Consider the following 27,681-nt stretch of genomic DNA (forward strand, 5'->3'; position numbering starts at 1 on the left):
AAAAAAAAAAAAAAAAAAAAAAAAGGCAGGATCTCAAAATTCGCTTCCAATATCTGATAAAAATTGTGTTTCGTTGGCGGCCCCAGGCCCCGTGTTAAATATGAAACGATGTACTGAGTCGATGTCGTGCTATTCAATTTGAGGTGCCTCGGTTATAGTATTTGAACAGGGTGATAAAAAAAAAATTAAAAATAAAAAAAATTAAAAAAAAAAAAAAAAAAAAAAAAAAAAAAATAAAAGGGACGTGAGGGTGCACCAAAACAACCGTTGCGACGGCACAGGAGGAGACAAAAAAAGGATTCAGCCATGGCCAGTTGAGTCAGATCGGGAAGAGTCGGGGCAGAAACATGGCTCATCGGAGCGCATTATCCACCGCATTTTGGCGCGACAGGAGAAGTTCGAATGGCATCTGACCAGTCATGGCAGTGCAAAAAGTGTCAGATATAAGAGAAAAGAGAAAGCAAGAGTAATAGGAACTATGGTAGTGGAGCGGTGGAGGCGATTCCGAGCGGAGATACAGAGTACACCAACGAAGATTCTACAGAGTATTATTACTACTACAATTGCAGACACCGGATGAGACTGGAATCCCTTGAATAACGCCATGTTACAAGTACAGAGCACAGGGGGAATGATATAATCAGGTTTAATCAGATGCGACTACAGTACAGTACTTCTGAACAGCTATGGATGGTACTATACACAAGTACAGATGCCGACTCATAAGCCCGATCCGACTGGCATCCCGAAGTCTGGCCTGTGGAGAATCGAACCAAAAAAAAAAAAAAAAAAAAAAAAAAAAAAAATCCCCCTGCAGGGACGATTAGCAATCATTCGCGCGAGAGACGAGCAATTTCCTTTCCGGGTTTTGCCCTATATCAAACTAGAATTCTTCTGGACCCGGCAGGTTTACCGTGTATAAAATTCCCCGCAGAACCCGACCCGGACGATGCCCGAACCGTCTCTGTCCAAGTACTCTGTATATTTGTTGAGTGTTCTACGGGACAATATCTGCAGCGTATACAGAGGAATACGAAAACACATTCTTGATTGACTTGCGCGATTAAAGAGCTCAGCTGCAAGGGCATGGTGATACTGCATCTGGAGATTCCGTACATATCTGTAGGATTGAGTGATTTTTTTTCTCCAACAGTCATGGGGCCCTCTCCAATTCGGCCGATCAATCCGACCAAAACCAGAAAAATATGTCAGATATCGAAATCAGTCTCGAATCTACCGAGTATTCACTGTACTGTTTACGTGTACTTAATGCACGGAGTAGAATGCAACTGCTAATTACGTACAGCCTGACCTATCATCTAATAGTACTATATATGGAGTACTGTATATACTGTGTTGAATCCAGGACGGCGGTTCTATTCCTCATCCGGAAAGCGGACCGCCCCCAGCTCCATCGAAACGCTTTTGTCGGAGAATTCCGGATAAACCGCGAGCAGCATTAATCACGGGCCTTGATAGGATTATTCAAAATTGAGTGGGTGGCTCCGTCGCCGGAGAGGACGACAGTAAGTGCAAAGAAAGGCTGTATGTAAGAGAAAGATCATCGGAATGCCGAGTACCCCTGGGTAGATGCTCCATAATAATACTCATGGCTAGGGTTGCATGACAGCTCTCCCCGGATTCACGTGCATCGATCGAAAGCTTGTCGGTGGATCTGCCCAGAATTTTACGTTTTTACATAAATCCATTAGTGGTGCAGTAATAATGATAATAATATGTGGCCATATAAGAATCCAATTCCCTACATTTGATATTCGCTTCTTGCATTCCTGCACCATACTGCATCATGTGATTGGTTGTCGTCATCATGCCGTACAGCGTCAAAAACAGGTTGGGATGACAACTCCCCTCATCACCATGTCTACTCTGTACCTCACCTCTGTCATATGTGATGCGACCGGATACTGCTCCCTTTTTCTTCTCTCTCTGAGCCATCAGCTTCCACACTGGAAGGAATTAAACCATGCCGCAAGGAGAAACAGAACCCCTCCTCCCTCGCTACGACGAAAATGCCTCGCAACATCGCAGACTGCAGAATAAGCTGCGTACCTATCAGATGATCCGTGCCCTTTCTCAAGGGTACATGCCATCCAACGATCAAACCATCGTGAATCTTCGTCGATTGCTAGCGTCTGACCTGCTCAATTCGAGACACGAGGATATCGGACCCGTCTGTCGTCAACTAATCCGGGATTCCCGTCTTTGGATTCAAGTGTTGATCGACTTCTTACGTGAGAAGAACAGCGATGATCAATTGCAGGAATTTCTGTGGCATCTGTCGCGGTCTAGGGCGTCAATTGATGTTGATCGCATCGCTGAGAGGGCGTCCAGTGCCAAATCTCGAGCTAATCCTAGTGCCGGTACAGTCTCTTACGCTTGATTTCCTTTTGTTACTAGACCGCTGACCGCTTTAGCATACGAGAGTCTCCGCACGATAGGAAGCCTCTTTCTAGTGAATGCCGACTTCCGTCTCTTCCTCCAAGATGTCACCACCGTCGGTCGTCAGATTTTCTCCGATACAGCACTGTCCGTTTCTGAAACGTCGCGCCAGGTTGGAGAGGATTTGAAGCCATCAGAGGCGAGGGCCAATGCTGTCAAGGGCGCGGGTAAGGACGAGGGTCGCAAACCCTCTTCGGAGGACCTTCGTCAAGAAGCATCCGAAGTGGTAGATATCGCTGGCGAGGGAGTGGGTCGTACTGGCAAACAGGCGGTTGACAAGTCGAAGGAGCACTTGACGCCACAGACGAAAGAGACTCTAATTTACCGGTTGAAACAAGCCGTTTCAGATCTTCGTCAGCAGTCAGACTATTCGGATTCGATTTCTCAATTGACTCAATTGGTGCAACGGTATGCCAAGTCCTATGCTACCGCAGCGGAGGAGGCCTCAACAGCAACAGAGGAAGATGTTGGTGCCAATGCAGACCTGAAACAGGGAATGCAGCAATTCTGGGCCCTGGTACGGTCCATTGGCCATCCGGAAGAATGGAAACTTCTGGAGCAAAAGTTCCATGCGGTTGTAAAGCATGCCAACAAAGATCCAGAGTTTGAGAATTTGATGAAAGACTTTGGACACACGCTGCAGGAGATGCTCACTGATCCTAACTTCTTCGACTCTATTAACGAGAAGACGGATGAACTGAAGAAGAAGGCCAAGAATATCACTTCGAATACCAGTCTGGGTGAGGATATGGTCGCGTTCCTAATCCAAGTCGACCGGACGATCCAGTCTGTATCTGAAGACCCTATGGTATCCAAATTGAGCGAAACGACTACGAAAATCTACAAAAATGCCGTTGGAGGGTTAAGCGACAAGAAGAACGAGCTGCCGACGGACATTGCCCAGGTCTTCTTCCCGATTCTGCTCCGTTATGTCCAGTACATTCCCATTCTGCGCTTGGAGATGGCCGCGCCTGAATTGGACCTCCTTGTGGAGAATCTGATCTTGGAACCTGGCCGGACAGTTAATTACTCGTCTTTCCTTCCATATCGCGCACATGTCACAACTCGCAACGATATCGATATTGTCAAGAAGCACGCTAAACGAACAGCCACGGACCTCAAAACCACGTTCACCGTGACGGTCCTAGGACTGAGCATCAGCTCCTCAGAGTTTGGCTACTGGCTCCGCACCCACGCAGGCCTATTCCGTCTCAAAGACGAAGGCGTCGCCAGCTTCTACCTCGACAGACGCGGACTCGACATCTCCTTGGACGTGGAAGTCGGACGAGACCGCCTGGAGCACATTTTCACTCTCCGCGGCGTCCGTGTCGTTATCCACAAGCTAGACTACAAAATCCACCGCAGCAAATGGAGGTTCCTCTTGTGGCTGACCAAGCCGTTCCTCAAACACTTGGTGCGCCGGGTTCTGGAGAAGAAGATCGCAGAGCAGATTGTTACCGCCGCAAATGTCCTGAACCGGGAGCTTATCTTTGCGCGTGAACGCTTGCGAGCTGCCCGTATTGCTAACCCGAAAGATCTGGCAAGCTTTGTTCGGGCCGTGCTTGCGCGAATGAAGCCCCCGTCGGATGGCGACGTGGAAGCGGGTATTGGAGTGGATGTAGCAGGAAATGGAATTTTCCGAGATGTCTACGCACCTGGTAGCATTATCAAGAAATGGCAGGATGAAAACAGACACGCACAGGAGCTTATTGAAGAGGGAGACGAGACTCATGGATTGGGAAAAACCTGGCGGAATGATATTTTTGACGCGAGAGGCAGTCTACTGTAATTCTTTAGTTATGTTTATGACGCAACGGACTTAGTATTTATGAATATTCAATACATTTTCTATCAATTTAATGTTTTTACTTGTCCTTTCTTTTTTTTATTTTTTATCTTTGTCGATTTTGTACAAAATGCACGTGACCGGATGAACCATTCTCCGCGTAGTTAGGGCCACCTCAGCCAAAGCTATGCCTGTTATCTTATAGCTCCGACCGACTCCAATTCCTCCAATCCTGGATCAACGACCTCAAATACACACCCAGATATATTGTGCCTCACGCCGAATGTCCTGATCCCAAAACAAACCAACCTTATCACCCGCAGTGATAAGGCACGCCTACGACCGGAAACCGGACAACGGACAACGAACTATACAATACAGACGATCCCGATACCTCGACACCAAAACGCGTGCGTTCGAATCCAAGAAAGACACCAGCAAGCGCATGAGCTGCAAAGGCAGCTCGCGGTAATTGTGCGCCACAATGCGTCTCATCCAGTTTGTTTTCTTGGTTGTTTTTGTGCTGTTGCCGTTGGTGTTGGCTGCGGAGGATTACTATAAGATCCTGGGGTTGGATAAGTCGGCGTCAGAGAGGGATGTTAAGAGGGCGTACCGGACGCTGAGCAAGAAGTTTCATCCGGATAAGAATCCGTAAGTCTTTCTTTTGTTGCTGTTGTTGGTTTATGCTAATGAGGAGGTGTGGTTTAGAGGAGACGAAACCGCGCAGAAGAAATTCGTCGAAATCGCAGAAGCCTACGACGTCCTCTCAACCTCAACCACCCGGAAGATCTACGACCAGTACGGCCATGAAGGCGTAGAAGAGCACAGACAAGGCGGTACAGCCGGACGACCCGCACACGACCCCTTCGACCTCTTCTCTCGATTCTTCGGCGGCGGCGGACACTTCGGGCATGCAGCAGGCCACCGACGCGGACCGGATATGGAGCTCCGCGTCGGAATTCCTCTGCGCGACTTCTACACAGGTCGGGACTTGAGGTTTTCGATTGAGAAGCAGCAGATCTGCGAGGCGTGCGAGGGGACGGGCTCTGCGGACCGTGAGGTGATTACCTGCGACAAGTGTCATGGACGGGGGATGGTGATTCAGAAACACATGCTTGCGCCGGGAATGTTCCAGCAGATCCAGATGCCATGCGATAAGTGCAGGGGGCAAGGGAAGTCGATTAAGAAGCCGTGCCAAGTGTGTGAAGGACACCGGGTTGTGCAGAACGATGTGGAGACATTTGCGACTGTCGAGCCGGGTATGGATAAGGGAACACGCATTGTGTTTGAGAACGAGGCGGAGGAGAGTCCCGATTGGGTTGCTGGAGATCTTATACTTATTTTGGAGGAGAAGGAGGCTGAATTGGGCTCGACGGATGAGCAGCGCACGGATGGGACGTTCTTCCGGAGAAAGGGCAAGGATCTTTTCTGGAAGGAGGCGCTGTCGCTGCGAGAGGCGTGGATGGGTGACTGGTCGCGCAATATCACCCATCTGGATGGACATGTGGTTCGTCTGGGCCGGAGTCGGGGTGAGGTCATCCAGCCTCTATCCGTCGAGACTGTCAAGGGCGAAGGCATGCCTTATTACTCCGAAGGCCATCTACACGACAGCGACGATGTCGATGAGGAGCCAGGGAACCTGTACATCGAGTATATCATTGTCCTCCCAGACCAAATGGACAGCGCGATGGAGAAGGATTTCCATTCGCTTTGGGAGAAATGGAGGCAGAAGAAGGGCGTTGATCTGGCCAAGGACAGTGGTCGCCCTGTTCCTCCAGAGCCAGCGCGGGATGAGTTATGATTTTGCAGTTTGTTTCACTTCGCTTCTTGTTTGTATTCTTTTGCATCATTTACTGGACAATACAATTATTAGACAATGGAGTGACTCTATTCACAGATTTTCTTATAAATATCCCTTCTTTATTTCCTTCTTTTCCTTTTCTCATTTTCCACCTACATGCAGTCTCACAATGCCCCCCAACCCTCAAAAGAAGAAAAAGGGCAACCCCCTCCTCCTCACCCTCCCCAGACACCTGCGCAAAAAGATCTACAAATACTTCTTCAACTCTACCACCATCTTCTCCGGCAGCGCCCCCAACAGACCCCGCGCCGCATCCACGTCCTTAACCCCCAACCCTCTCGCCCTCCTGACGGTAAACCACCAAACCCACGCCGACGCCAGAAACCTCTGGATCCCGCGCGTCGAATTCGCCTTCGTCACGGAACGAGCGATGTTTAATAAACTCAATACTGAGGTCCCAGATGATGCACTTGCCGAGATACGGTATATTACTATCTGGCCATTGAGGATTAACGAGGAGGATGTTGAGGATTGGTTCTTTCATTTCGAGAAGCAGAAAGCGGACTATCATACGCAACTGTGTGACCTGAGGCTCCGCCAGTTTACGGTCTGCCTGACGACATTCGATACTGTCCTTCCAACGCTAGAGCGCATTCTGCGGTATCGCCCTGAATGGAGGGACAGATTGCGCTGTTACATGGATGATCCGCGAAACACTACCGTACCTGCGCGCAGAACCGCAGGCCGGGATCGAACCCGAAAAATCATCAAAAGCAGCAGAAACACCCGCACCAACAATACCAGCAACAACGGCCCCGGACGAGGTCTAACACAATACTGGTTCGCAATATCCTGGATCCCCCTCAGAACCTCAACCCCAACCCCTCCCTCGTGGACCGCAACCTCCCACGAAGAAACCCACACCCACATGAACGCCTCCATCCGCGTCTACCGCTTCATAAACCTCGGCAACCGCCTCGGCTACGGAAGCGTCAAGTGTGCTAGTTTCTGGCCTAGCGAGGAGGATGAGATGGGGGATGTTGAAGAGGAAGACGAGGATGAGGATGTGAGGATGAGGGAGAGGGTTTTGGCGGGGGAGGGGGGCAGGCAGGTTGGGGAGTGGTTGAGGGGGGTGGAGGGGGAGGAGGCGAGGTTGTTTGGGGGGTGGTATTGTGGGGCTTATGCGCTTTAGGGGGTTTTTTGTGGGGTATGTTTTTGGTTATGGAGTTTTGGTTGTTGGGGACGGTTTGCGGGTAGGAGCTAGTAGATGGCAGCCTACCGTACCTGTTGGCGGTACTCATCCTTCTGTATCTCAGTTGTTGGCTGGCTGAGGGCATCTGCAAGGGTGTTTTCATATCTGGGTCGGTATTGAATAAAGAAATAGAACTGGGAGAGGAATTCAGCCCATCAGGCTTGCCATGCATCCAGCTTCTTTGTCATCATAAAGTATTCTAATGCTCGATGGTCGGTGTAGATGTCAAAGCATTCTCAGAGCTGTAATCCTTCCAACTCAGCTTGCCATTCTTGCAGTGCACAGACGATGGTTAACATTTCCTTGTCATGGATCTCATAGTTAGTTGCGCTCTGCATCAGACATGCTCTTCAAATAATAAGCAACTGAGTGCCAGAGATCCCCATGCTTCTGAGAGAGGACCCCTGCTATCACTCCATCTGATGCATTAGTCTCTTAACTTTGTCTCTAGATCAGGGTGGTAGTGTTGTAGTATTGGCGCATTTGTTAACCATTTCTTCAACTCCTCAAAGGCTTGCTGACACTTATCCATCCACATAAAAGGGACATCCTTCCTGGTCAGTCGATTCAGTGGCCTTGCAATGCGGCTATAGTCCTTGACAAATCATTGATAGAAGTTGCAGAATCCCAAGAAAGACTGCACGCCTCAGACTGTAGTTGGTACTGCCCAGTTGCTAATCACTGTAGTCTTCTCTGAGTTGACTTCAATACCATCAGTGGTCAAGATAAATCCCAGATATTTAGTTTTTGTGACGTGGAATTCACACTTCTTGATACTGACTTGCAGGCCAGTAGTGCAGAGTCACTCAAGCACCATCTTAACATGGATTTCATGCTCAACTGCATCCTTGGAATAGATCAGAAGGTTGTCCACAAATGCTGTCATGAACTCATCCAAGTAACCCATCAGAGTCTCATTGATAAAATGCTGGAAGGCAGCAGGCCCATTAGTCAATCCAAAGGGTAGTATATGATATTTGTATGTCCTGTAACAGGTCTGAAATGTGGCCAGGTCCCCTGAATCTGGACTCAGTTGAATCCGGTGGAATCCCTGTTGGATATCTAGTTTTGTGAATATCCTTGCGCTGCTGATTCTCTCAACCAGCTCATTCACAAGGGAAATGGGATATTGGTCCTTCGGTCCTTCCTTGTGATTGTATTCAGCTTCCAATAGTCAACACAGAACCATAGTCCTCCACCTGGCTTCTGGGCCATCAAAATGGGCGATGCAAAGGGAGCGGCACTAGGGCCAATAAAGCCTTTGCCCAGGTTGTCCACAATGTAGTCCCATGCAGCCTCCAGCCCTTCTGCAGTCTGCTTGCAAAGGGGACTGTATCCCACTGCCAATTATACTGTCTTCCCTTCTTCCAGTTCAATCTTATAGTCGTTTGGCCATTGAGGAGGAAGTTCATCAGAAGCAGCCTTGGAGAAGACATCAGCATACTCCTGATACTGCTTGGGTAGCAGTTGTTGTACTAATTCCTGCTCATGGCTGTCTTCTTTCTGAAAGTCCTCAGCGCGTTTTTCCTCAATGATGTGACGGTCTGGTCACATGCATACCTCTCATATGCCGGAAGCAAGGGTTATTAGCCACGTCAGTGCTGGCGGCATATCCTTCCTCTTCTCCTTCCCCCCTCATGTTGATTATTCTCGTTGATAGCTACCTAGGTAGAACCCATGAGAAGGATGTTCCATTATCCTAGTTGAGCACCGTGACAAACGACGCGGTTGATCTCAGACAGACTGGTGATAAAGATCTCAGCATCCTTCTTCTTCACCGTGTCACTGGGATGGTGCTGCTCCAATTGCTGCAATATCAATCTGGGTTGTTTGTTGGCTTGTCATCTTCTTTCGGGGCTTCTGATTGGTGGAAGGATCACTATTCTTGTGGTCCTGTAGGGCACATGACATCTTGGCTATATCTGCTCGTCAGTCTGATTCCTCCTTCCAAGGCACTCAGTAGCGCTCACGTCATTCCTTTTGCTCAAATTGTCAGTCACGTCGCCCCATATCAGCTTGGTGGATAGGGTTGGGTTTAGGCCGCTGCAGGATCTGCTTTGGTGCCTCCAGATACTGCTTGCTCATGATAGCATCCATGGGGCTTCGTTGCTCAGGCCAGACCAGTCTCCAGTTCTGCACATCTAGCCACACATCATGGCGATTAAACCACTTCCTTCCAATGATCAAGTCATGCTGGCCCAGATCCGCGATCAGAAAGGGTTGATTCAAGAAACATCGTCTGCCAATAAGCAAGTGGCACACTATGGCATGGGTAATTGCTGCTCCGGCTTGTCCATAATACCTTTTGATGCCTATTGATGTCTTCAGTTGGTGGGTGGGAATCCCAAAGAATTTCGCTAATTCTATCGCGCGTTTGGTGTGTATAAAAAGATAACCATTTGCCCCGGTATTAGCTAGGGTAGTCAGAGGGATACTGATTTTATTGTAAGCTATCTGACTATTCACATTGAATCCTTGTCCTCCAATCAGTTGACTGAGATCCAATTCGCCTAGGTCAACACCATCTAGCCCCAGGTTGGAGACTTTCTCCTGGGCTAGACTTTTCCCGCTTCGTCGTTCTGTTCATTCTCAGGCGCTTTATTACCGGATTGGGCCCTGGGATCCAGGGCAGCGAACGCCACGTGGAGTAAGTTCAGAGAGTGTCGTGTGTCTGCTCAAGATCCTTCAATTCAGGGGTTGTGGCCTTTGTTGGGCAGTCCTGAGCAAGGTGTCCACGCTCTTGACAATGGAAGCAACGGCGTTACTTCATCAATCGGTCACGACTAGTACTAGCAGTGCGCGAACTAGTAGGGCTAGTGCTTCGGGATGGGGTCAGTTCCTTCTTGGCAGTGGTTTTAGATCGGTTAGTTCCTCCCTTTGAGGAGTCCCGGTTGTTTGGGGTGAAAGAATGATTATTCTGGGTCCGGTGGTTGATAACTTCAAGTCGGCTCGCAGTCTGGGAAACATTGCTGGAGAACTCCTGGAAAGTACCCTCCTTGATGCTGCTGGAGATGCACAGCTTCTGGAGCTTGATCGTCAGCTTGTAGTAGAGCTCATCCTTCCAGTCATCTTCAGCAACGCCAGCTTCAGCAGCAAGGTACAAGAATTCAGAAAGGAAGTCATGGAACTTGTCATCAACCTTCATGTACAGCTGTTGGAACTGGTGTTTTGCAGTGGTAACACGGTTCGGGTCGCTATAGATCGTCTTCAGGTGGTCAAGCATATCGTTTGAATCAGCGTACGGGTTCCTGGAATCATCTCGCATACGAAGGGTAATGTGCTTTCGGGCCTTGCCCTCACAATGGCTGGCAACGTACGCAACACGGAGCTGGGACGTGTCAAAGTAATCAGCGTTAGCAGCAAGCTTCTGGGTCATCAGGAGCAACCAGTCTTCAAATCGGGGCTCCTTTCCATCAGTCAGCATCGGGGGATCAGGGATCTTGGTAGTATTTTGGTTGCTGATGACCGCTGGCGTAGATTCCTGATTACCAATGCTGGACAACTGTATGGCCATCTTTGCAATCTGGTTGGCATAGGCATCGCGCTCAGACTTAGCCTCAGCTAGCTTCTGACGCAGTGCTCTATCACCATCATCCTAGTCCCGCAGTTGTCCCTTCACTTCATCCATATCACGGCGCAGGAGGGCGAGCTCTCCTTCCTTAGCCTGGCTTCGCAGTTCCTCCTCAGCAAGGCAGACCTCACGATCATCAAGGCAATCATCATATCGTCGGTGTATCAATTGGAGTTTCTCAAACAGCCACTCAGGCTTCTCAGCAGCATATTTGACAAACTGCTCCAGGGTCACCATGTGTTGTTCTTCATTCTCATCCCCATTAATGAAGATAAAGGATCGTCGGTTCTCTTGGTCGGTATCATCATCGTTCATTTCGGTTGGCCCCCGGGAGGGGGCAACGGTATCGTTCGGTCGAGCCATACTGGCCAGGATCTTCATATCAGTCGGTTGGTGTGGGGGACGCACTACTATGGCTCCACGATCGCTGGATCGAACCAATAAGGTAGGCGTGTTGAAAAGAAAAGGCGAGATTCGATATTATGTCACGGGCTCGGACTAACTAGTAGATACCAACGAAATGATATTCATATCTAAACTAGTGTAGCCATCGACAAGAATATCGAATCTGGAGAGAAAAGAAGAAGAGGAATCTATCTACAGGAAAAAAGAAGTTTCATCTATGGGTTGTGTGGCCGCGCTAAGTGCTTTCTTTGTTTGCTTGCTCGGATGGCGGCGTTTGTCGATATCAGCCACTGAGGCGTCGAGCCGTTGAGCCGTCACAGTAGATAAAACGAATAATATTCATATCTCTCTATTGGCCTGGATAAACGACCCCATAACTATCCCTCCCCAGAGCCACCCTCGGCCGACTTCCTGCTGCCCGGACAGGCCATGGAGACTGCAGAGTACCACGAGCGTTTCAAACACGAGGATGCCCTGCTGACATGCTCATGTTGCCGCAGAAAGGAGCCCTCTCACTTTTATTACTGCAGTGAGGGCCGCAAAGCAGTAGCACATCCATGGGGTTGCCAGCCAGTGGCCAACATCCTTAACACAAAGACAGGAGCCACTGCCCTCTCAGATTGGCTGGGAAAATTCAATTTCTATACAGACATCTGCAGACGCCATTAGACTTCCAAACTCACCAAACTCAGGGACCTCCAGGCTTACCTCTGGTTCTCCCTTCTCTTTCCTCTCTGTTTTCCTTTTGTTTGGCCTCCCCTTCCTCTTTTCCTTTTCTTGCTTTTCTTGCTTTTCTGTTCAAACCCAAGAAGCTCAATTTGCTATTTGACAGCCATGAAACCCCAAGCAGCCCCCCACCGTCCCCCCCTCCTCCCGGCGCGCGGGAGGCTACCTGTATTTAGATGATAGATGGTAGCTTAGCTAGTTGACAGGCAGTTCTGATCTGCTCGTCGTATGTCCCGCTTCGGGACCGGGGTTTTTTCGAGGGAAGACCTGTGGAAAGACCCGGCTCCCGACGTTTCGAAACGATCAAAACTTTGCGATTAGGTCCGGCCATGTAGACCCATGACCGGGAGGCAAATGTAGTCGGCATGGTCTCACTTCGTTGGTCAAATAAAGGCGCTCCATGAATTCTTTCGGCAAGGCAAGCCATCAGGTGGTTGTTGCCCTTTGGTCTTTTGACTTGATTCTCGAACATTTCATCTGCTCTTTCAGTAACTTCACTTTTCGCCAGGTAAAAAAAATACTATGAAGATGCAAAAACATACAACAGCCGGGATTCGCTGGTGGTCACCCACCTAACTACTAACCAGCCAGCGTGTGCTTAACTTTGGTCAATAGTTCGGTGGGTGCCTCCCGGGTGAGTTAGAGGGTGATGCCGCTTTTTGGTCGCGCGACCAAGGGTGTGTTTGGTATGATTATGATTTTCTGCATGGAGTTCGGCTGGTTTTGGGCGAGAGTACGGCAAGCCATTGGTTGGTTTGGAGTTACTCGGGTTTAGCATTTGGCATACAGTGCATATCACTACTAAACAATGGCATAAACTCCATTGTATCAATGTCTGTGTGGAGATCGACAGCATAATCATCTAGTATAGAGCCATGTGCTCATTACAGACAATCGCTTTCCATATCTCTTCTATGTTCTATTGTGTCCAAGTACCCCTGAATGGCAGTTTGTTGACTTCCATATACGCTGAAGACTTGATTGATATGCTCCGACTGACCAATCAGAGCCTGAATTGCCTACCCATTTACGACGTACTTCCTGCTCATGCCTAATCGTATCCACAGAGGATATGATTGAGAGATAATAGGACCGGGGATTACGGCTATGCAGCCAGCATCCTTTGACTATGGCCACCGCATACATGCATTATGCACTTTGTACTCCTTTTGTCTCTTTGAACTTCTTCCGCAACGACCTTCCTTTTTGCGCTTAGTTGACGGCCGCCAGGTTGTTTATAAAAAAGGACGTACGATAGATAGATATCTAGAATTAGAGTTCTTCCTCTATTCACTCCGAATAGTGCCTATGACATCCTTCCGAGCATAGTAGTTGACACAGTTGCTTGTTATTGCCATTATCCAATTAACTTATCAGATATTACCAGAATCACACTGGCTTGAGAGTCGATGCAACACTGCCTCAGCCTCGTCTCCTCATATTCGTTACTGCCGATCATATTTGATTTCAGCCTCGTTCGGAGCTCGACATTTGAAAACTCCTTATTTTGCTTCGGACAACCACCACCTGTCAACTATTTTGCATATATTCATGCCAAAATGGCTTGGTTCCCTTTTAATTTACAATGCTCAGCAGTATAACGCACCACCAGTAATCAGTATCCTACAGCTTCAGAAAAAACAAACAAGCCACAGAATTAGATCATGAAAAGTCCGAATACACTTGTATTTCATTGAATTTCATGTAGGCTACAGCCAAAGATCAAGATTCAGTGTCGTCATGACCGTTACAGGCGTAAATAACAGGTAACCCACAAGCGGGTCGCGCACTTTCCGACCAAAGATAGCGAAAGGTATAATTTAAACATTCAAAATAGCATTTATATATAAAAACTAATTATCACTGCAATTAGGACAGTGAGTCCTTTTATGTCCCAGAACATTGCAATCAGAACACTGTGGTGGCGCCCGTACATGTGGTTGAAATGTCGATGGTGCAGTCTCCATCTGTACAGTATCTTCAGTTCTCTGTACCTCATTCCTCTGCTGCATAAGCTCTATGCCTTCTTGAATAGACAGGCCACCTGTACGAGCCATCTGTCGCTTGAATCGATTCCGCTTTCGCAGCGTTTTCTCATGTGCAGCCCGTAAATCCTGGACTTCTTTGGAAAGAAGGATTGCACTATTCATATGGATTTCACACCCTTTGACAACCCGTTTATTGCATCATTCATTGGGCTTGGAGGACTCTGTGTACGCTGCTTCAAAAGACTCTTGATTGTAGATGCCTGCTTTTCCAGTTGCTTGAAATTATGAGGTGTTTTGGGCGCTGAATCGGTAGAATGGCTGCCTGGTGGTGTAGGGGTCTTGAGTTGTATATTGAGCTGCCCAAGTACCCTTTCTGGATTGAAAGGAACCAGGCCACTTGCAGCAAAGCTATTCCTGATATTTTCCATCTTAAAGGCCTCTGTCCGAGCTTGCGGATAGGTTTCAAGAAAGTCAAATTTGTCAACATGGTTGATGTTGAGCCGTATCATTGAGCAATCTTTCGCTTTACGCTGGGCTCAAATCTCCCAAAACGTGGAGAACCGCAGCTATAGTGGATAGGACTGCCAGAATCTACGAGGCCGCTGTCAATCTCATTGAGACTCGGTTTGCATTTGACGGACAGTCGCCATATTCATCGGATATCGTCCTTGTCAACGAATTTTGTCTTGACGCCTTCCTGGAGACTGCCGCTCAGTATGCAGCCAGATACCTGCACCGTGGCGGTAGCAGTCCGCCGGGCTCCAACGTTGTGCCAGGACCAGGTGAGGAAGATTCTCTGCTTGAGAAGGTCAACCTGTTGGTCAACGAGCACCATTGTACTCAAAAATTCCCGTTCCGGTCGCTCATCGGCAATGGCGAAAATATCTCCATCTAGTGTTTGTGAAAGGAGTCCGCGAAGCAAAGAGGAGACTAGAGAAGTGGTCTGTGGAAGCTATTCACCATAAAATTAGTACCACAAATGATACATTGCTCCAGTAGCCGGTAGTCCCTTACCTCCAAAATAATACAATTCCCAGCCGCAAGCGCTGCACTTAGCGCTGCTATAACCGAATAGAAGAGGGTATGGCGAGTGGGCAAAATGTACACAATCCCTGCCCCGCGCCTTCTATCAATGTTGCCGTGTCCGTTGGCAACCAAGTACTCATTCTGTACAGCATATGAGCAGCGTCCAGGGAGGAATAATGCGTGCGGACATCTTTCAGTGCCAGACAGATCTCCACCTGTACTTCCTGGGCACTGCGACTAAACTCCTGGGAGATTGAGTGTTTGATCTCCTCGAGATCGCGAAGTATAGCGGACTGTAAACGGTGGAATTGGTCTTGGCGATACCGTACATTGTGCACTCTGCCGTCAATGCTGGCGGCCACAATTTTTGGAAATGTTGTATCCATCGCCTGGTGCAACATGAAACTCTGGACTTCGCTATTTTGCCGAAATTGAGCAGAGATGGTCTTTCTAGTCCAGCATACTCCAGCGACGCCCCGGTATACTATCACCATATGCCGAGACAGCGGGCTCCCCACTCGGATCAGTTCTCCACCCCCGCAAAACTGGCCCGATAACTCAGGGCCGAGAAAGTGGAGCCGAACGTCGAACCGGCAGGCCGATTGTCGGATGAATTGAATGTGTACCAGGGGCAATGGCTCTAAAAAAGGAACTAGCTAGATTGGATCTGTAGGTTGATTCTTCATGTTACCATCTTGCACTCCCTGGACTTCATTTACTCCGTTCGCGATGTCAGTGACCACCACAGCAAACCCGATTACATCAACTTCCATGTCTGTACTGGCAGACTATGAAATACATCAGAGTGGACGACCGTATCCAGCATCCCCGAGCTGGCATCCAGCTCCAGAGTCTGCTTCCCAACCAAATAACTGGCCCGTTGACCATCAACGAGTCCCGGCCTATCTTCCTGTGAATCGAAACCTCGACCGGAGTGAGCGCCCAGCGGGCTCAAATAGGTTCAAAGGCATGTTCATCACGGTCATGCTACATGGTGTGTGGCTGAACTCGGTATGGCATGTCTGGCTCGTTATATTCATTCACTTTTTCCTGGTCTGCTTACATTCCACTGGGATAGGTTGTGTCAAGGGTTTGGCGGAACACAGGAGGATTGCTATCTGATCGTGCATTTCGATATGATGTTGGTGGCGAGTGGTAGTCACAAGCCGATTGGGCCAGTTCTAAACCAGGCAGTTCTGCCAGTTCAATCGCAGCCAGAACCACCAAGGCGCAGATTATCGACATGTGGAAAATGCAGAAATATAGGGCGTAAATCAAATGCCTGTCCAGAGAGATAATATAGTCAATATTACTGCGTTGTGGTTGATAAATATGCTAATAAAGTAAGATGGTAGATGGATGGGTGGCCGGGTGGCTCAGGGATTACGTTAACTATCTCTTCTGTCGATCTTAAGGCACCAAGATGAAAGCGAAACTGGTAAAAATTATATACAGTGCGGTCTTGATAATCTGTACAAGCTATTAGCTATGCTCGCCTTCCCTTATAGACATTCTCTATCACAGTGGTTATGACAATACTGATCTTTAAACCGGCTTATCGAGACCGCACTAATTATAATGTAATCCACTTCTGAGCGGGCCATGCCACCAAACCGCGTGCAAGATAAAAGACGAAGTTGAGTAAGAAGGGAAGGTCCTGCTCGCTATCTCATCTTTAAAAAGGAAAGAAATCACCAATATCCGCGAAGCTGCACGCCTATATGATGTACCCCGAACAACATTACAACGCCGATTGAATGGCAGTATAAATCGGGTTGAAAAACAAGCCAATGGCCTTGAATTAACAAAGAAGAAGAGGAATCACTTATTCAATGGGAACTATATATGGACCAACATGGAGCAGCTCCCCGACCGTCTCATGTTCAAGATATGGCCAATATACTTTTTCCAATTATGGCTCATCCAACATCCAACCAATTGGCCAGAACTGGGTGTATAAATTCATCAACCGCCTTGATCAATTGAAGACCAAATTCTCAAGAAGATACAATCATCAACGTGCCAAATGTGAGGACCCAGAGCTTATCAAGAGTGGTTTAATCTTGTACAAATCACTATAATGCAGCATGGGATTGCATATGAAGATATGGTGACGGAGCAAATGATGAGTAAATGATGAGCCCTAGACCTCCAACACGTGATCGTACGATGAGTAGATGGTTTTCCTTTGTCCTGCCAGACGGCTTCCTTCTTCTCCAGATTCAATATTCTCGTCGTTAGGCTACCTAGTCTGAATATGAATATTATTCGTTTTAACCAAGTTCGTGGCAGATATCTACAACTTTTGATGAGACTGAGCTTGCTATGGATCTTATTGCTACTGCCGGAATGGTGACTAAAGCTGAGGCTACTGGCCATCCTGCTCTTTTACAGCCTGAGAATCGTGAATGGGCCACAGAAATTGAATGTGTTAATGCTGTGGGTTTGGTACTGCCTCCATGCATCATCTTCAAAGGGAAGAGTAGACATCGTCAAAACCCAAAAAACCCAAACTCAAACCCAATACAAACACAAGTAAACTCGTGACTGCATAATGTATGCATACTTCGTCTGTATTTTAAAGTATTTTTGATTTTTATATTACATCTATATCTTCGGGCTATCCGTAAAGTTTCTGATTAAATGAATCTCAATCTAGATTCACTAGATTATGAATCTATATTTAATGACAGAGACATTCAGTTTCATAATGAATGGTGTATATCAAAATGAGGAACTAACACTAATAATATGTAAACTCATCATCCTCGTGACTTGACACTTCCGGCACTCACTGATGGCACGTACCTGAGTGTTCCCTTCAGGCGCAGGCAGTATAGGCTCAGTAGGCTCAGTTTCATCATCTTCCCCTTCTTCCTCCCCTTCTTCTCTTCCCTAGTCATCCGCCTCCTCAGTATCACTAATATGTTTAATGCCTAGCTCATCAAGATCACCCTCCTTTGCTTCCTTTTCTGCTTCAATTTTACATGTCAAGGCCCAGATAACGCGGTCAGTATAGAGATATACTCACTTTACTCTATACTCGAAATATATTTTCGTGACAGTACATACAATCAAAACAACACTCATGTAGTAGTTAGATGTTGAATCCATAACCTGCGTAGTAGGAGCAACCACAGGTGCAATTGAAGCTAGTCATGCCTTCTTAACAAATTATCTGCTTCTTAGATCTCTTGCGCTTTTGCAGCTTTTTCCCATGTGCTGCATATAAGCCGCGATTTTCTTTTGCAAGAACAGCATTATTCATGGCCATCTGACATCCCTTGAAAAACCTAATTTAAAGCTTTTTTTGTTAGGCTTGGAGGACTATGCGTACGGCGCCTGAGAAGCTTCTTGATAGTAGTTGCTTGCTTCTCTAATTCCATGAGACTATGAAGTGTTTCTGGCACCCATGATCTCTGGGAGATGCTGCCACGACTCCCTTGGAGTTTTAGTGCCTTGGGTTTATCTTAAGCTGAGAGACCACACGATCTGGACTGAAAGGAACCAATCCAGCTGCTGCAAAACCAATTTTGATATTATCTGGCCTATGTGTGATAGGCTACGCCTAGGTCAGCACTTGGAGTAGGTTCTCGCAAGCATGTGGCAAATTAACGAGATGCCCGACCCCGCGTCGGGTATACGTTTGCGTAACCGGCCGTGAAGTACTGCTGGGTGATTTGAAGCAGAGGCTGAAAAAGCCTTGCAGACAAAGCGGATGAAGTACAGAAAGCACACATATTGCTTAAAACGCAAAGCCATTACTCTCAAAAGATATTTTCAGCTTGCTGTACTCAGACATGAGAAAAAATAAGCCTCTGTATCTGGCTGTTGACGTCTATTGAATGTCTTCATGTTCGGTTCAGAGGTCATGATAGCATGATTCATCCCTATTGTTGCTGTTCCGAACAACGGGTGATCAGAAAATCACTTGTACGTTGGCGGAATGAAGCTTGGGGTTGTTGAGCCATATTATGAGACAGCAAGCGGTACGCAGAGAAAGCAATCAGGCAATGGAAAAGTCTTGGAGTAATCGTTGTTTCAACCCTACACTTCTATGATGCGTGCATCTCAGCCATTGATCCCACTGAAACTTCCAAGTGCAGAAAACGCATTGTTTAGAGCGCGTGTCTGTCCATGCACGGTTCCACCCGGGTGGTTTGAACAGAGCACCTCTCGGAAGCAACGCATGACGGCAGCCTGATCATTCAAATATGCCGGGTCGTCTGCAGTGCCCAGTGCAGGGGTTCCGTGCCCAGAGAGTATGAAACGGCGAAGGGCGATTGCGTCAACTTCAGCATCTAAGAGAAATAATACTGGCTCTTCCACATCATTCTGTCGGTTCGTCTGAGATGGGGACCTTATAGTTGAGACAGTGCTGTACATCCAGAGTGCCAGAGCAGCAAAATAGAGGCAGGTAGCATAGAACCCAGTAACGGCCCTGCTGGGTATCAATTTCACAATGTGATATACTTGTCCTGCGTGCCATATCGCCTGCCAGAGATTTGCAGGGCTGATGTGCTTGATAAATTCGTCATGGATGTCGTTGGACCGTTCCAGACCGTCCTTGCCCGCAAAAATTTCCAACTCTCCAAGCGGTATATATAGAGATAACGAAACCGCCTGGTAGATAAGAGATAGCTCTGGAACATGTGATTGAAGTGGCTCTACAATGACCATTTCGAGCTCCTCCAATATCTGCTGTAACTCGTGCTGCCATGATTGAAAGACCAAGCCACGCAGCTGAGAAGACGGTCCACAGCGGGCTCAATTGCAATCCATGACAATGGTGAAAATACCATGGACAGAAAGGAACCCAGTCAGTGCAAAGTCCAGCTGGCTGCGAGTTTGGCTGAGAGTGGACATATCCTGAAGAGAGCGGGAAAGAGATGGGAGTGGCTCTGGGGTATTGCGGATATTCTCAAAATAAGAAGATTTCCACTCAGCGGCAGATTTTGCGTCCCAGCACTTCCGGTGGCATGGAAGAGGAAGATCTAATTCGACGTAAGATATCAATGGGTTAATGGATAGCGACACATATGCTTGTATGTTGTGAATAAACATGTGATAAACGAGCCTAAAATCAATTAGAGTCCGAACTCTGGCACATTGCCTCCCGATCGCATCAAATACCTTTTATATGACTCTGCCTCTGCCCATTCGTGCCATTTTCGCTCAAGGGTTTCACTGTGGTCACCTTCTTCTGGTCTAACGGCAGAGTAAGCCTCTCCTTTAAACCTCGACGCTCTTTGTAGCATCTATGGAACGTCAGCATGTGGTGAATTTGAGAGAAATAAGGTCCCTTCACTACTGTCACTATCGGCTGCCCAAAGCTCTCTGCGATTTCAATTCTCCGCTTGTGACCGCTCCATAGTCCCATGTGCAAGATCAAAACATACGCCTGAAGCTCCCGCAGACAGCGCGTCGCAATGTTCTCTTCTTCATATTGACGTTAGTGTTAGCAAATAGCTCCCAGAGCAGCCCGACGCACATACCTTCTGATTCAAGTGAAGACGCGCGATCTCCAATAACGCGTATCCAAGTTTCTGAATTGCTTCTACCGGAGACAAAATAGCCCCAGCCGCAGCTAAAGCCATGACCAATTCAGGACAGGCTTCGTTCAACCCCATGGTTGATTCGTGAATCCATGAATCGAGATGGGTCCTTTATTGCATAAGGTAATTTTGGATGAGGCTGTCTAAAAGCTCTGCGCTAGGGAAGCACTGCATGACCTGGTTAAGTTTCTGTTGTTACGCGTCCAGAGTATGCTCTTGGCTTAGCAGCTCCAGGGGGGTTAGGATGATCCAGGTGTTTAGGTACCGAAAGGTACTCCTGATCCATGTATGCATTATCATCAGTTCCTGGTGTCCAATTCGTCAATGGCGAATTGTGATAAGCGTCACTGTCCATCAGCTGAGCTTGCTCCACATCATGTAATTGAGGTCCTTGTGACAACTGTTCTGTGGTTATCCAGTTCTCATAGAATGTGCTTTGGGTGTTCAGTAAGGAAAGAAATTTAAGATCCCCTTCCGTTAAACCCAAATCCATGGTAATATCCCGATTCACCATGTCAAAATCATCGAAGACCTGTTATTGTATTAGCACCCTGGGAGAGATATTAAAAGAGGCGTTGGGTTGTTTTGACCATCAAAGGTAATTGACTATCTTCTGGTAGCCCTGGATTGTTGGGTATATTGCTTTGTACAGTGTCTACATTGACCTCCATAGCAGGAGGCAACTCTGCATATGATTGCGGAATATCTTGCGACAAATTCCCACTGTTGATTATGTCGGCCATGGTCATCTCTGGATGACCCAAAACCTGTAAGTCCGGCATGCTATTACCCTCAAATTGACCATCAAGGTCCATTCCTACATCAGCTATTAGATCCATACCCTCCGTACCTTAGTCAAATGCTCTGTCTTACCAATTTGATCCGCATCCGAGTTGCTGGTCAGTGAATGCTCAGGGCCTGATAGGGTAAAAGCTACTTAGCAATGCATATCAAATAGCTATTTTAGAATCGCGTCTTACCATTGGCGTGTACGACTTCTGGCGACTCATCTCTTTGCGCCCATTGGCAAACCATGTGTCGCTTAACACATCGGTGACAGGGCTTGTTGTCATCACACTTGAGCTTGGCTGTCGCGCAATTTCTACAAGCGCGCAATACGCGCGGCTTCGAATAAGCGAATGCATGAACCCTGGGATGCTCCTGTGGGGAACGATGGCTCCCTGTGTGTCTCCACAGGAGATCTCTATATAACGTTAGAACACCGGCCGTTCTGCACGGGATTTGGTACGGACATTCTACCGAATCCCTTGTGGCAAATCTCGCATTTGAATGGTTTTTCAGAAGTATCTGAAGTGCTCTAAGTAAGTCCAACAGGTCCGTTTTAGCCAGCAGCCAGATTCAGTAACATACAGGACCGAACGTGACGGATGAGATGGTCAGGTCGCGCGTAGTTCTTCTTACAGAATGCACACTGGTACATTCCTGACCTTTCAGATTGCCCACTCCCTTCGGACTGTTGCACCTCCATGTCTGAATTTCCAGGACTCAATCAAACAGCTGTTATCCGGAGAATGTTCCCTTGCGTCGGGACCGGTCGTTGACGATATCTTGGGATGTGGGCATCCGACGTGCTGAATGAAGTGAGCGGGTAGCCTCGTGCAGTCCAGATTATCAACTCTCTGACTTCCGCGATACAGAGTTTAACCGCTTCATTGGTTCATCCATTTCATATGGCTTCTTACTATGAGACGATGGTATGAATTCTATTCTGATATTGAAAATGCGTTGCATTTTGCAAATGCTTGGAATATGCATTCTTTTGAAGACGTCTATTTGACATCAAAATTCTTGACGGTTGTGGTACATGTATATAGTTATATGCTTTGAGTTTGACAACCCGAGAAATCAATAGCAGTTCAAAGCCACCCATTCAAAAAGCATAATTTACTCGCTTTTCTTGACATCAATACCTTCGATATTCTCTCCTATTGACTCCAAACCATCGATATGCAACAGTTGCACCGGTGTGAGAACATACAACATGCGAGCCCATCCACCGTCCGCCGTGACGTTGTTCCAGGCATGATTTGTAGCTCGTTGTATAGCAACATCGCCCCTTCTTAAAAGTCTCTTCTTGCCACTGTCTAGGAGCAGTTCTATTTCTCCTTCCAGAACGACACTATAGTCAAGCGACACAGTCCAATGCATGGGACTTTCTGCGGCGGGCGGAAAGTCGATGATTCGACAGACAGTGCCCGTGGAAATAGTCAGCCCTGGTGGCGACGCGAGATTTTGTTCATAGCCGGTGATGTCGGTATCTGCAGCGAGCTGCACTGGGAATCGTTGCGTGGTGTAGGCCAGACTGAAGCCGACATTGTTCACTTCCTGGATAGGCAGAGCTTCTCGAAGGCGAGTTGAAAAGACTGCTTTCCCCTCACCGTTGTGAGTGGTTATAATGCGCTGGATGGGACGGATGGACTTGGTCTGCTCGTTCATTATGGGGTGTTGGTTTGTGGATGACAGGACGCTGGCTTAAGCGTGATGATTCCAAAAGAGACAGAAAAAGACAGAAGAGAAACGACAAAAAAGACTATTGTTTAATGAATTGAAGCCTACAAGGTAGACTAACAAGACTTAATACGTTCTATATACCCGGACCCCCATTTGTTTCATCGGCTCCACCATCCGAGGTACTTTTACTTGTTGATTAATCGCTCGACTTACTGCGCCGGAATAACCGGAAGAACGATGTAGTTGTCATACACAGGGCCAAAGTGAATGTGGTTAGTTCCCTGTAGTTTGTTTTGGGACCTACGTGCTGTTAGTATCGGTGCCAAATAAGGACAAGGAATGAGGGGCATACCGATCGTTCGGGTCGTTGTGCTGGAATATACCCGAGCCCTGAGTATCTCCTGAGGCGACTTCAAGCACCAGCCTACTTCTCTTCTCGAGAATGACATTCGTAGGCCAGATTTCAACGTCTACGGGATAAACCTCGCCGGGGATAACAGGCTGCACATCGGTTGAGAAATAGTCACGGTATGGAAGATACTCGCGATGCCGCAAGTGCTTATCGTTGATCTTTCGCATGCTGACTCGCAGCCATCCCTTAGACAAGGGAACTGGATCTCCAGCAGTGCCCGTGTAGGAAACCTCTTCACCACATGGGAAGATATACCGCAGAGTCAGGAAAAGGTCAATGTCAGAAGGCACTGGTCCGCCTTTATCAGGGCTGACGGACACGTTCAGGTGTGCCACAATATGGCCAGTGATTTCTGTTTCCTGATCGAGGACCGGGGTGGTGAACTGAATAAGCTGGGGCTCTTGCAATGTGCCCAGAGCACGATAGTCGAGCTTGGTCAGTTTCGACGTTGGTCGCTCAGAGAGTAGCTCGCGATTGGGAGCCAAGTAAAACCGCGTGTACTGAGTGCGCGCTAGGGGCCATTCGTTTTCCACACGCCTTTCGTAGGATCGTTCAGCCTCGGCGTTGTTGAAGCCCACATTCCCCTTGCGAAGAACGATGTTGACCTTGGGTGCCTGACCAGTACTCCAACCGACTTTGTCCTCACCTTTAAGAAAAGCATCCAAGAAGCTTCTTTGGATCTCTACCTCTTCCTTGTAGTAGAAGGGAAGGTCATGACGCCCAGTAACAAAGCGCAAATATTTCAACTCGGAACCGGCGTTGGAATAGCCAACAACGTTTCCACGAAGGTGGAGCAAAATGCCGCCCCAATTCGCCACGGAGAGGAGAGGGACTTTGATATCTTCCATGTTGTATTCCTTGGAAGCATAGTAGAGGTCATCATGGAACTTGTTGTTGACATTGTCAATTGTCTGGTCGTTTCGGTTCGCAGCCAGCTCTTCCTCACTGAGATCCCCTTCAATCATGTCGGGACCCCAGTTTTGGCTTGCCCGACTCGGGCGGCCGTATTGGTTGGAGACAACTTGGCGATTCCACCAGAACCTAATGAACCTATCCGAGAGGATCCCACCGTGGCGGCACCGGTCTCGGTAATAATCAGACATTCCTTCCCATGGAATCATACAGGCCAATCCCTTAGGCTGACGTGCAGCCACGCGCCATTGACCCCCAGCATAGTAACTGATACCTAAGAGACCAACCTTTCCGCTAGACCAGGGTTGCTCCGCTGCCCATTCAATCACATCAACAAAAGCTTCGCTCGTTCCGCGCGACATGGTATCAAGAATACCGGGCGACTGGCCTAAGCCGCGCTCGTCTGCACGAACAACAGCATAACCATGTGCCGTCCAAAAACCAGGATCGGGCGTTTCCCAAGCAGAGTGTGCGGAATGATGCTCTGGATTAACCTCGGCGTAGGAGCTTGGACTGAAGCTGATTGTAAGGTTAGACCAGGAAAACTCAGAAAAGGAGTTACATGACGTACTCTTTGTAATGTATATCTTTGCCATACGGACTATAGGTCACTAACACAGGAGTCCTACCGGTCACCTTAGGCTGATAGACATTGCATCTTATTAGGCCAACATTTTCAGCTAGCGGAATACTGACGTTTTCTTCGTAGATGTATAGCTTGCGTTTATTCGGAAGCAGGATGAAAATGAGAAGAAAATATATATCTGCGATCGATCCTGTTATTAAATATTGAATACCTCTCTTTATTCTGTATTCGTGTACATCCTCCTTTTCGGAAATATCCAAGAAGCCGCCAGGATGGGCCCTAATACGAATCCCGATTACAAGCCTTCCACGCATGGGCTAAAAGTGCTCATTGCGGGTGCAGGAATTGGCGGATTGGTAGCAGCAATTGCCCTTCGCCAGCAGGGCCATCATGTGGAGGTAATGTACACTATATCAATTGCCCTTTGTGTGTCATACGTCTAACATAGGTATGACAGCTGTTTGAACGATCCCGTTTCGCCAACGAGATCGGTGCTGCTATCCATTTGACCCCAAATGCGAATGGTCTCCCCAAGAAGATTGGCATAGATACCCGAGAAAAAGGTGCCGTTTTGACGGAGCGTGTATGTTATCTTTGTTTCCTGTTTTCTTTGACTCGGCAGAAACTAAAATGTCTGTAGATTTGAGACTTCGACGCGGGTGGCGAGCTTGAAACTGAATATGACATTACCCAAGACACTTGGCAGCATGTGAGACATATTCTTAACTATGGCTTGTATCTCAAGCTTATGGCACATCCAGGAATGGCTTCTTATTCACCGGGCCCATCTTCACGAAGCTTTGAAAGAAAAGGCACAAGTTCCGGGCAAAGGCAAGCCTGCTATTCTTCATACTTCCAGTAAAGTAGCGGCAATTGACCTCAAAAGTGCCACCATCGTTCTTGAAGACGGGACGACAGTTCAGGGTGACCTCATCATCGGTGCAGATGGTGTGCACTCAGTTACTCGATGCCATGTCCAGGCAGGTGATGTCAAGACTTTTAGCTCAGGGAAGAATGCTTTTTGATTCCTGGTCTCTTGAAAGGAAGTTCTCGACGATCCGGAAACAGCAAACTTATTCTGCGCGCCCGGGTCCCTGGATACGTGGAAAAGTGCCAACAGCAGAATTATTGTGTATCCTTGTGTGCACAATCAGATTCTGAATTTTGTCTGTATCCATCCAGACTCCCTCAGCAATACTGGAGTCATCAATGGCTGGCAGCAATCTGTTGGAAAGGGTACCCTTCTCAACATTTATCAAGACTTCAATCCTAGAATCCGAAAGGTATTGGACAAGGCTGATCCTGAAACCTTGAAGATCTGGCCTCTTCTAGACCTGGACACGCTTCCATCTTGGGTCAATGAGCAATTTGCACTCATTGGAGATGCGGCCCATCCCTTCTTGCCGTACCGTGCTTCAGGAGGTGCAATAGCCATCGAGGATGGTCTCTCCCTTGCCGCCATGCTACCAGGAGACGTAAAAAAGGAAGACATTCCGGAGCGGCTGAAGCTGTATGAAAAGGCGCGTCACGAACGAGTGACTACGATTCAGGAGTTCACCCGGGAGTCTGGAAGGAGAAATTTAAGCGTGGCTGAAGGTAAATTATAACCCAAGCTAATCAGGCCATGCTAGCTCCATATGTTGATCAACTTCTATAGCATCGAAATTTATATCGTACATCTACGATCACGACGAGTGGGATCATTCCACGCAGCTCCTGTGAGAGCACCTCTGGTCACAGAACCGCGATTTCTATTACCGACAGCCGACTGTCTTTGGCCCAATGCCTGGACCACGCCAGGATTTCTGGGGAAGAAGTCGAGCTGCCGCATCTACCAAGGCGACATATTGCACAGCGTCTATCAAGATCAAGACAAGTCGCACTCTCCTTAAAAACCTTTTGCCCAACCCCTCGTATGAGTTTTCAGGCACAGGCAGCGTGGCTTATGTAACTTTCTCACAAACGAGCTTGAAAGGATTGGACTGGCTCGCGGGCGGTGGTTATAACCACATGGGACTCTATATCCATGGTATCGAATACAAACGGCCCAATGGCGAGGCCTTGAAGGGAAGCTATCTCCCGGTACTGTTTGAGGACTTTGCGGATCCGATAATCTCCGGCAGGGAGGAGATCGGATTTCCAAAAGTCTTCAGCTCGATTGACGTAAACAAGCTTCAGAGGTCCCATTATGTTTCTACTAGTTGGCGTGGAGCTGTATGGGGAAGGATGACACTCACTGGGCTCAAGGAAGCAAAACACGACCCTGAACAGAGCACGACGGCTTCGCCTACTGATGAAGGACTGCTCGTGCATCGGTACATGCCCCGGGTAGGAAATGACCAGAGAGGGAAACCGGAAGCCGAATACCCCGTTTTTGTGAATTTCGGTCAGGAGCAGATGACAGTACCATCCCGGATCAATCGAGTACCAAAGGCTGAACATGCAGATCTTCACATCGATGGACTGGACTGGAGTCAACTGCCTACGTTGCACCACATAATCTCGCGGCTGGTGGAGATCCCTATTTATGAGGTCGTGGAGGCCGGAGTGGTGGAAGGAGAGGGAGTTTCTGATCTTTCGTCTGCCAAGGGAGTGTAATTTTTCTGCAACAGTAAAGGGCCGAAGTGCGATTGAGATGCTGTATAATATCGAATTGATTTAGAATGTGAATTTTCCTGTCTTTGCAATTGCTTGCACTTCTTGTGGTGGTTTGTATGGATCTAGCTCGT

The 27,681-nt window shown here is 47.9% G+C and overlaps 10 protein-coding genes across 10 annotated transcripts; 5 read left to right on the forward strand and 5 right to left on the reverse strand.

Annotated features, from left to right (window-relative positions):
• Positions 1-367: 367 nt before the first annotated feature.
• ASPGLDRAFT_1409789 (uncharacterized protein) lies at positions 368-742 on the reverse strand. The gene has a single exon (XM_022541715.1). The coding sequence runs from the start codon at positions 604-606 to the stop codon at positions 418-420; it is 189 nt and encodes a 62-aa protein (XP_022401705.1). The 5' UTR covers positions 607-742; the 3' UTR covers positions 368-417.
• A 1,050-nt stretch (positions 743-1,792) lies between these two features.
• Positions 1,793-4,310, forward strand: ASPGLDRAFT_73733 (uncharacterized protein). The gene is made up of 2 exons (XM_022549688.1): positions 1,793-2,381; positions 2,436-4,310. Exons 1-2 carry the CDS (start codon positions 1,985-1,987, stop codon positions 4,247-4,249), a joined length of 2,211 nt encoding a protein of 736 aa, XP_022401706.1. The 5' UTR covers positions 1,793-1,984; the 3' UTR covers positions 4,250-4,310.
• A 420-nt stretch (positions 4,311-4,730) lies between these two features.
• On the forward strand, positions 4,731-6,047 carry ASPGLDRAFT_34660 (putative DnaJ domain protein; the record flags this gene model as incomplete). Its single annotated transcript, XM_022544456.1, has 2 exons — positions 4,731-4,897; positions 4,955-6,047. 2 exons carry the CDS (start codon positions 4,731-4,733, stop codon positions 6,045-6,047), a joined length of 1,260 nt encoding a protein of 419 aa, XP_022401707.1.
• A 169-nt stretch (positions 6,048-6,216) lies between these two features.
• Positions 6,217-7,239, forward strand: ASPGLDRAFT_24884 (uncharacterized protein; the record flags this gene model as incomplete). Its single annotated transcript, XM_022543423.1, has 1 exon — positions 6,217-7,239. The coding sequence occupies one exon, from the start codon at positions 6,217-6,219 to the stop codon at positions 7,237-7,239; it is 1,023 nt and encodes a 340-aa protein (XP_022401708.1).
• Positions 7,240-9,839: 2,600 nt separating this feature from the next.
• ASPGLDRAFT_1410175 (uncharacterized protein) lies at positions 9,840-10,959 on the reverse strand. The gene is made up of 2 exons (XM_022541717.1): positions 10,439-10,959; positions 9,840-10,321 (listed from the first exon to the last, which is right to left on the reverse strand). The coding sequence occupies exons 1-2, from the start codon at positions 10,811-10,813 to the stop codon at positions 10,061-10,063; spliced, it is 636 nt and encodes a 211-aa protein (XP_022401709.1). The 5' UTR covers positions 10,814-10,959; the 3' UTR covers positions 9,840-10,060.
• A 3,682-nt stretch (positions 10,960-14,641) lies between these two features.
• Positions 14,642-15,401, reverse strand: ASPGLDRAFT_34663 (uncharacterized protein; the record flags this gene model as incomplete). The annotated part of the gene is made up of 3 exons (XM_022544457.1): positions 14,642-14,941; positions 15,004-15,156; positions 15,204-15,401. 3 exons carry the CDS (start codon positions 15,399-15,401, stop codon positions 14,642-14,644), a joined length of 651 nt encoding a protein of 216 aa, XP_022401710.1.
• Positions 15,402-15,744: 343 nt separating this feature from the next.
• ASPGLDRAFT_124290 (uncharacterized protein) lies at positions 15,745-16,174 on the forward strand (the record flags this gene model as incomplete). The annotated part of the gene is made up of 2 exons (XM_022540471.1): positions 15,745-16,026; positions 16,094-16,174. The coding sequence occupies 2 exons, from the start codon at positions 15,745-15,747 to the stop codon at positions 16,172-16,174; spliced, it is 363 nt and encodes a 120-aa protein (XP_022401711.1).
• Positions 16,175-18,817: 2,643 nt separating this feature from the next.
• ASPGLDRAFT_73735 (uncharacterized protein) lies at positions 18,818-21,409 on the reverse strand (the record flags this gene model as incomplete). Its single annotated transcript, XM_022549690.1, has 7 exons — positions 18,818-19,758; positions 19,801-20,092; positions 20,149-20,273; positions 20,327-20,422; positions 20,511-20,679; positions 20,846-21,102; positions 21,161-21,409. 7 exons carry the CDS (start codon positions 21,407-21,409, stop codon positions 19,087-19,089), a joined length of 1,860 nt encoding a protein of 619 aa, XP_022401712.1. The 3' UTR covers positions 18,818-19,086.
• A 935-nt stretch (positions 21,410-22,344) lies between these two features.
• ASPGLDRAFT_73736 (uncharacterized protein) lies at positions 22,345-25,266 on the reverse strand (the record flags this gene model as incomplete). The annotated part of the gene is made up of 5 exons (XM_022549691.1): positions 22,345-23,058; positions 23,256-23,342; positions 23,395-24,885; positions 24,938-25,083; positions 25,189-25,266. 5 exons carry the CDS (start codon positions 25,264-25,266, stop codon positions 22,476-22,478), a joined length of 2,385 nt encoding a protein of 794 aa, XP_022401713.1. The 3' UTR covers positions 22,345-22,475.
• On the forward strand, positions 25,225-27,550 carry ASPGLDRAFT_65821 (putative salicylate hydroxylase; the record flags this gene model as incomplete). Its single annotated transcript, XM_022548948.1, has 5 exons — positions 25,225-25,350; positions 25,410-25,535; positions 25,714-25,941; positions 25,996-26,548; positions 26,676-27,550. The coding sequence occupies 5 exons, from the start codon at positions 25,225-25,227 to the stop codon at positions 27,548-27,550; spliced, it is 1,908 nt and encodes a 635-aa protein (XP_022401714.1).
• Between the last annotated feature and the right edge of the window lie 131 nt (positions 27,551-27,681).

The sequence above is a fragment of the Aspergillus glaucus genome (genome assembly GCF_001890805.1).
Source record: "Aspergillus glaucus CBS 516.65 unplaced genomic scaffold ASPGLscaffold_8, whole genome shotgun sequence".
Classification (NCBI taxonomy): Eukaryota; Fungi; Ascomycota; class Eurotiomycetes; order Eurotiales; family Aspergillaceae; genus Aspergillus; species Aspergillus glaucus.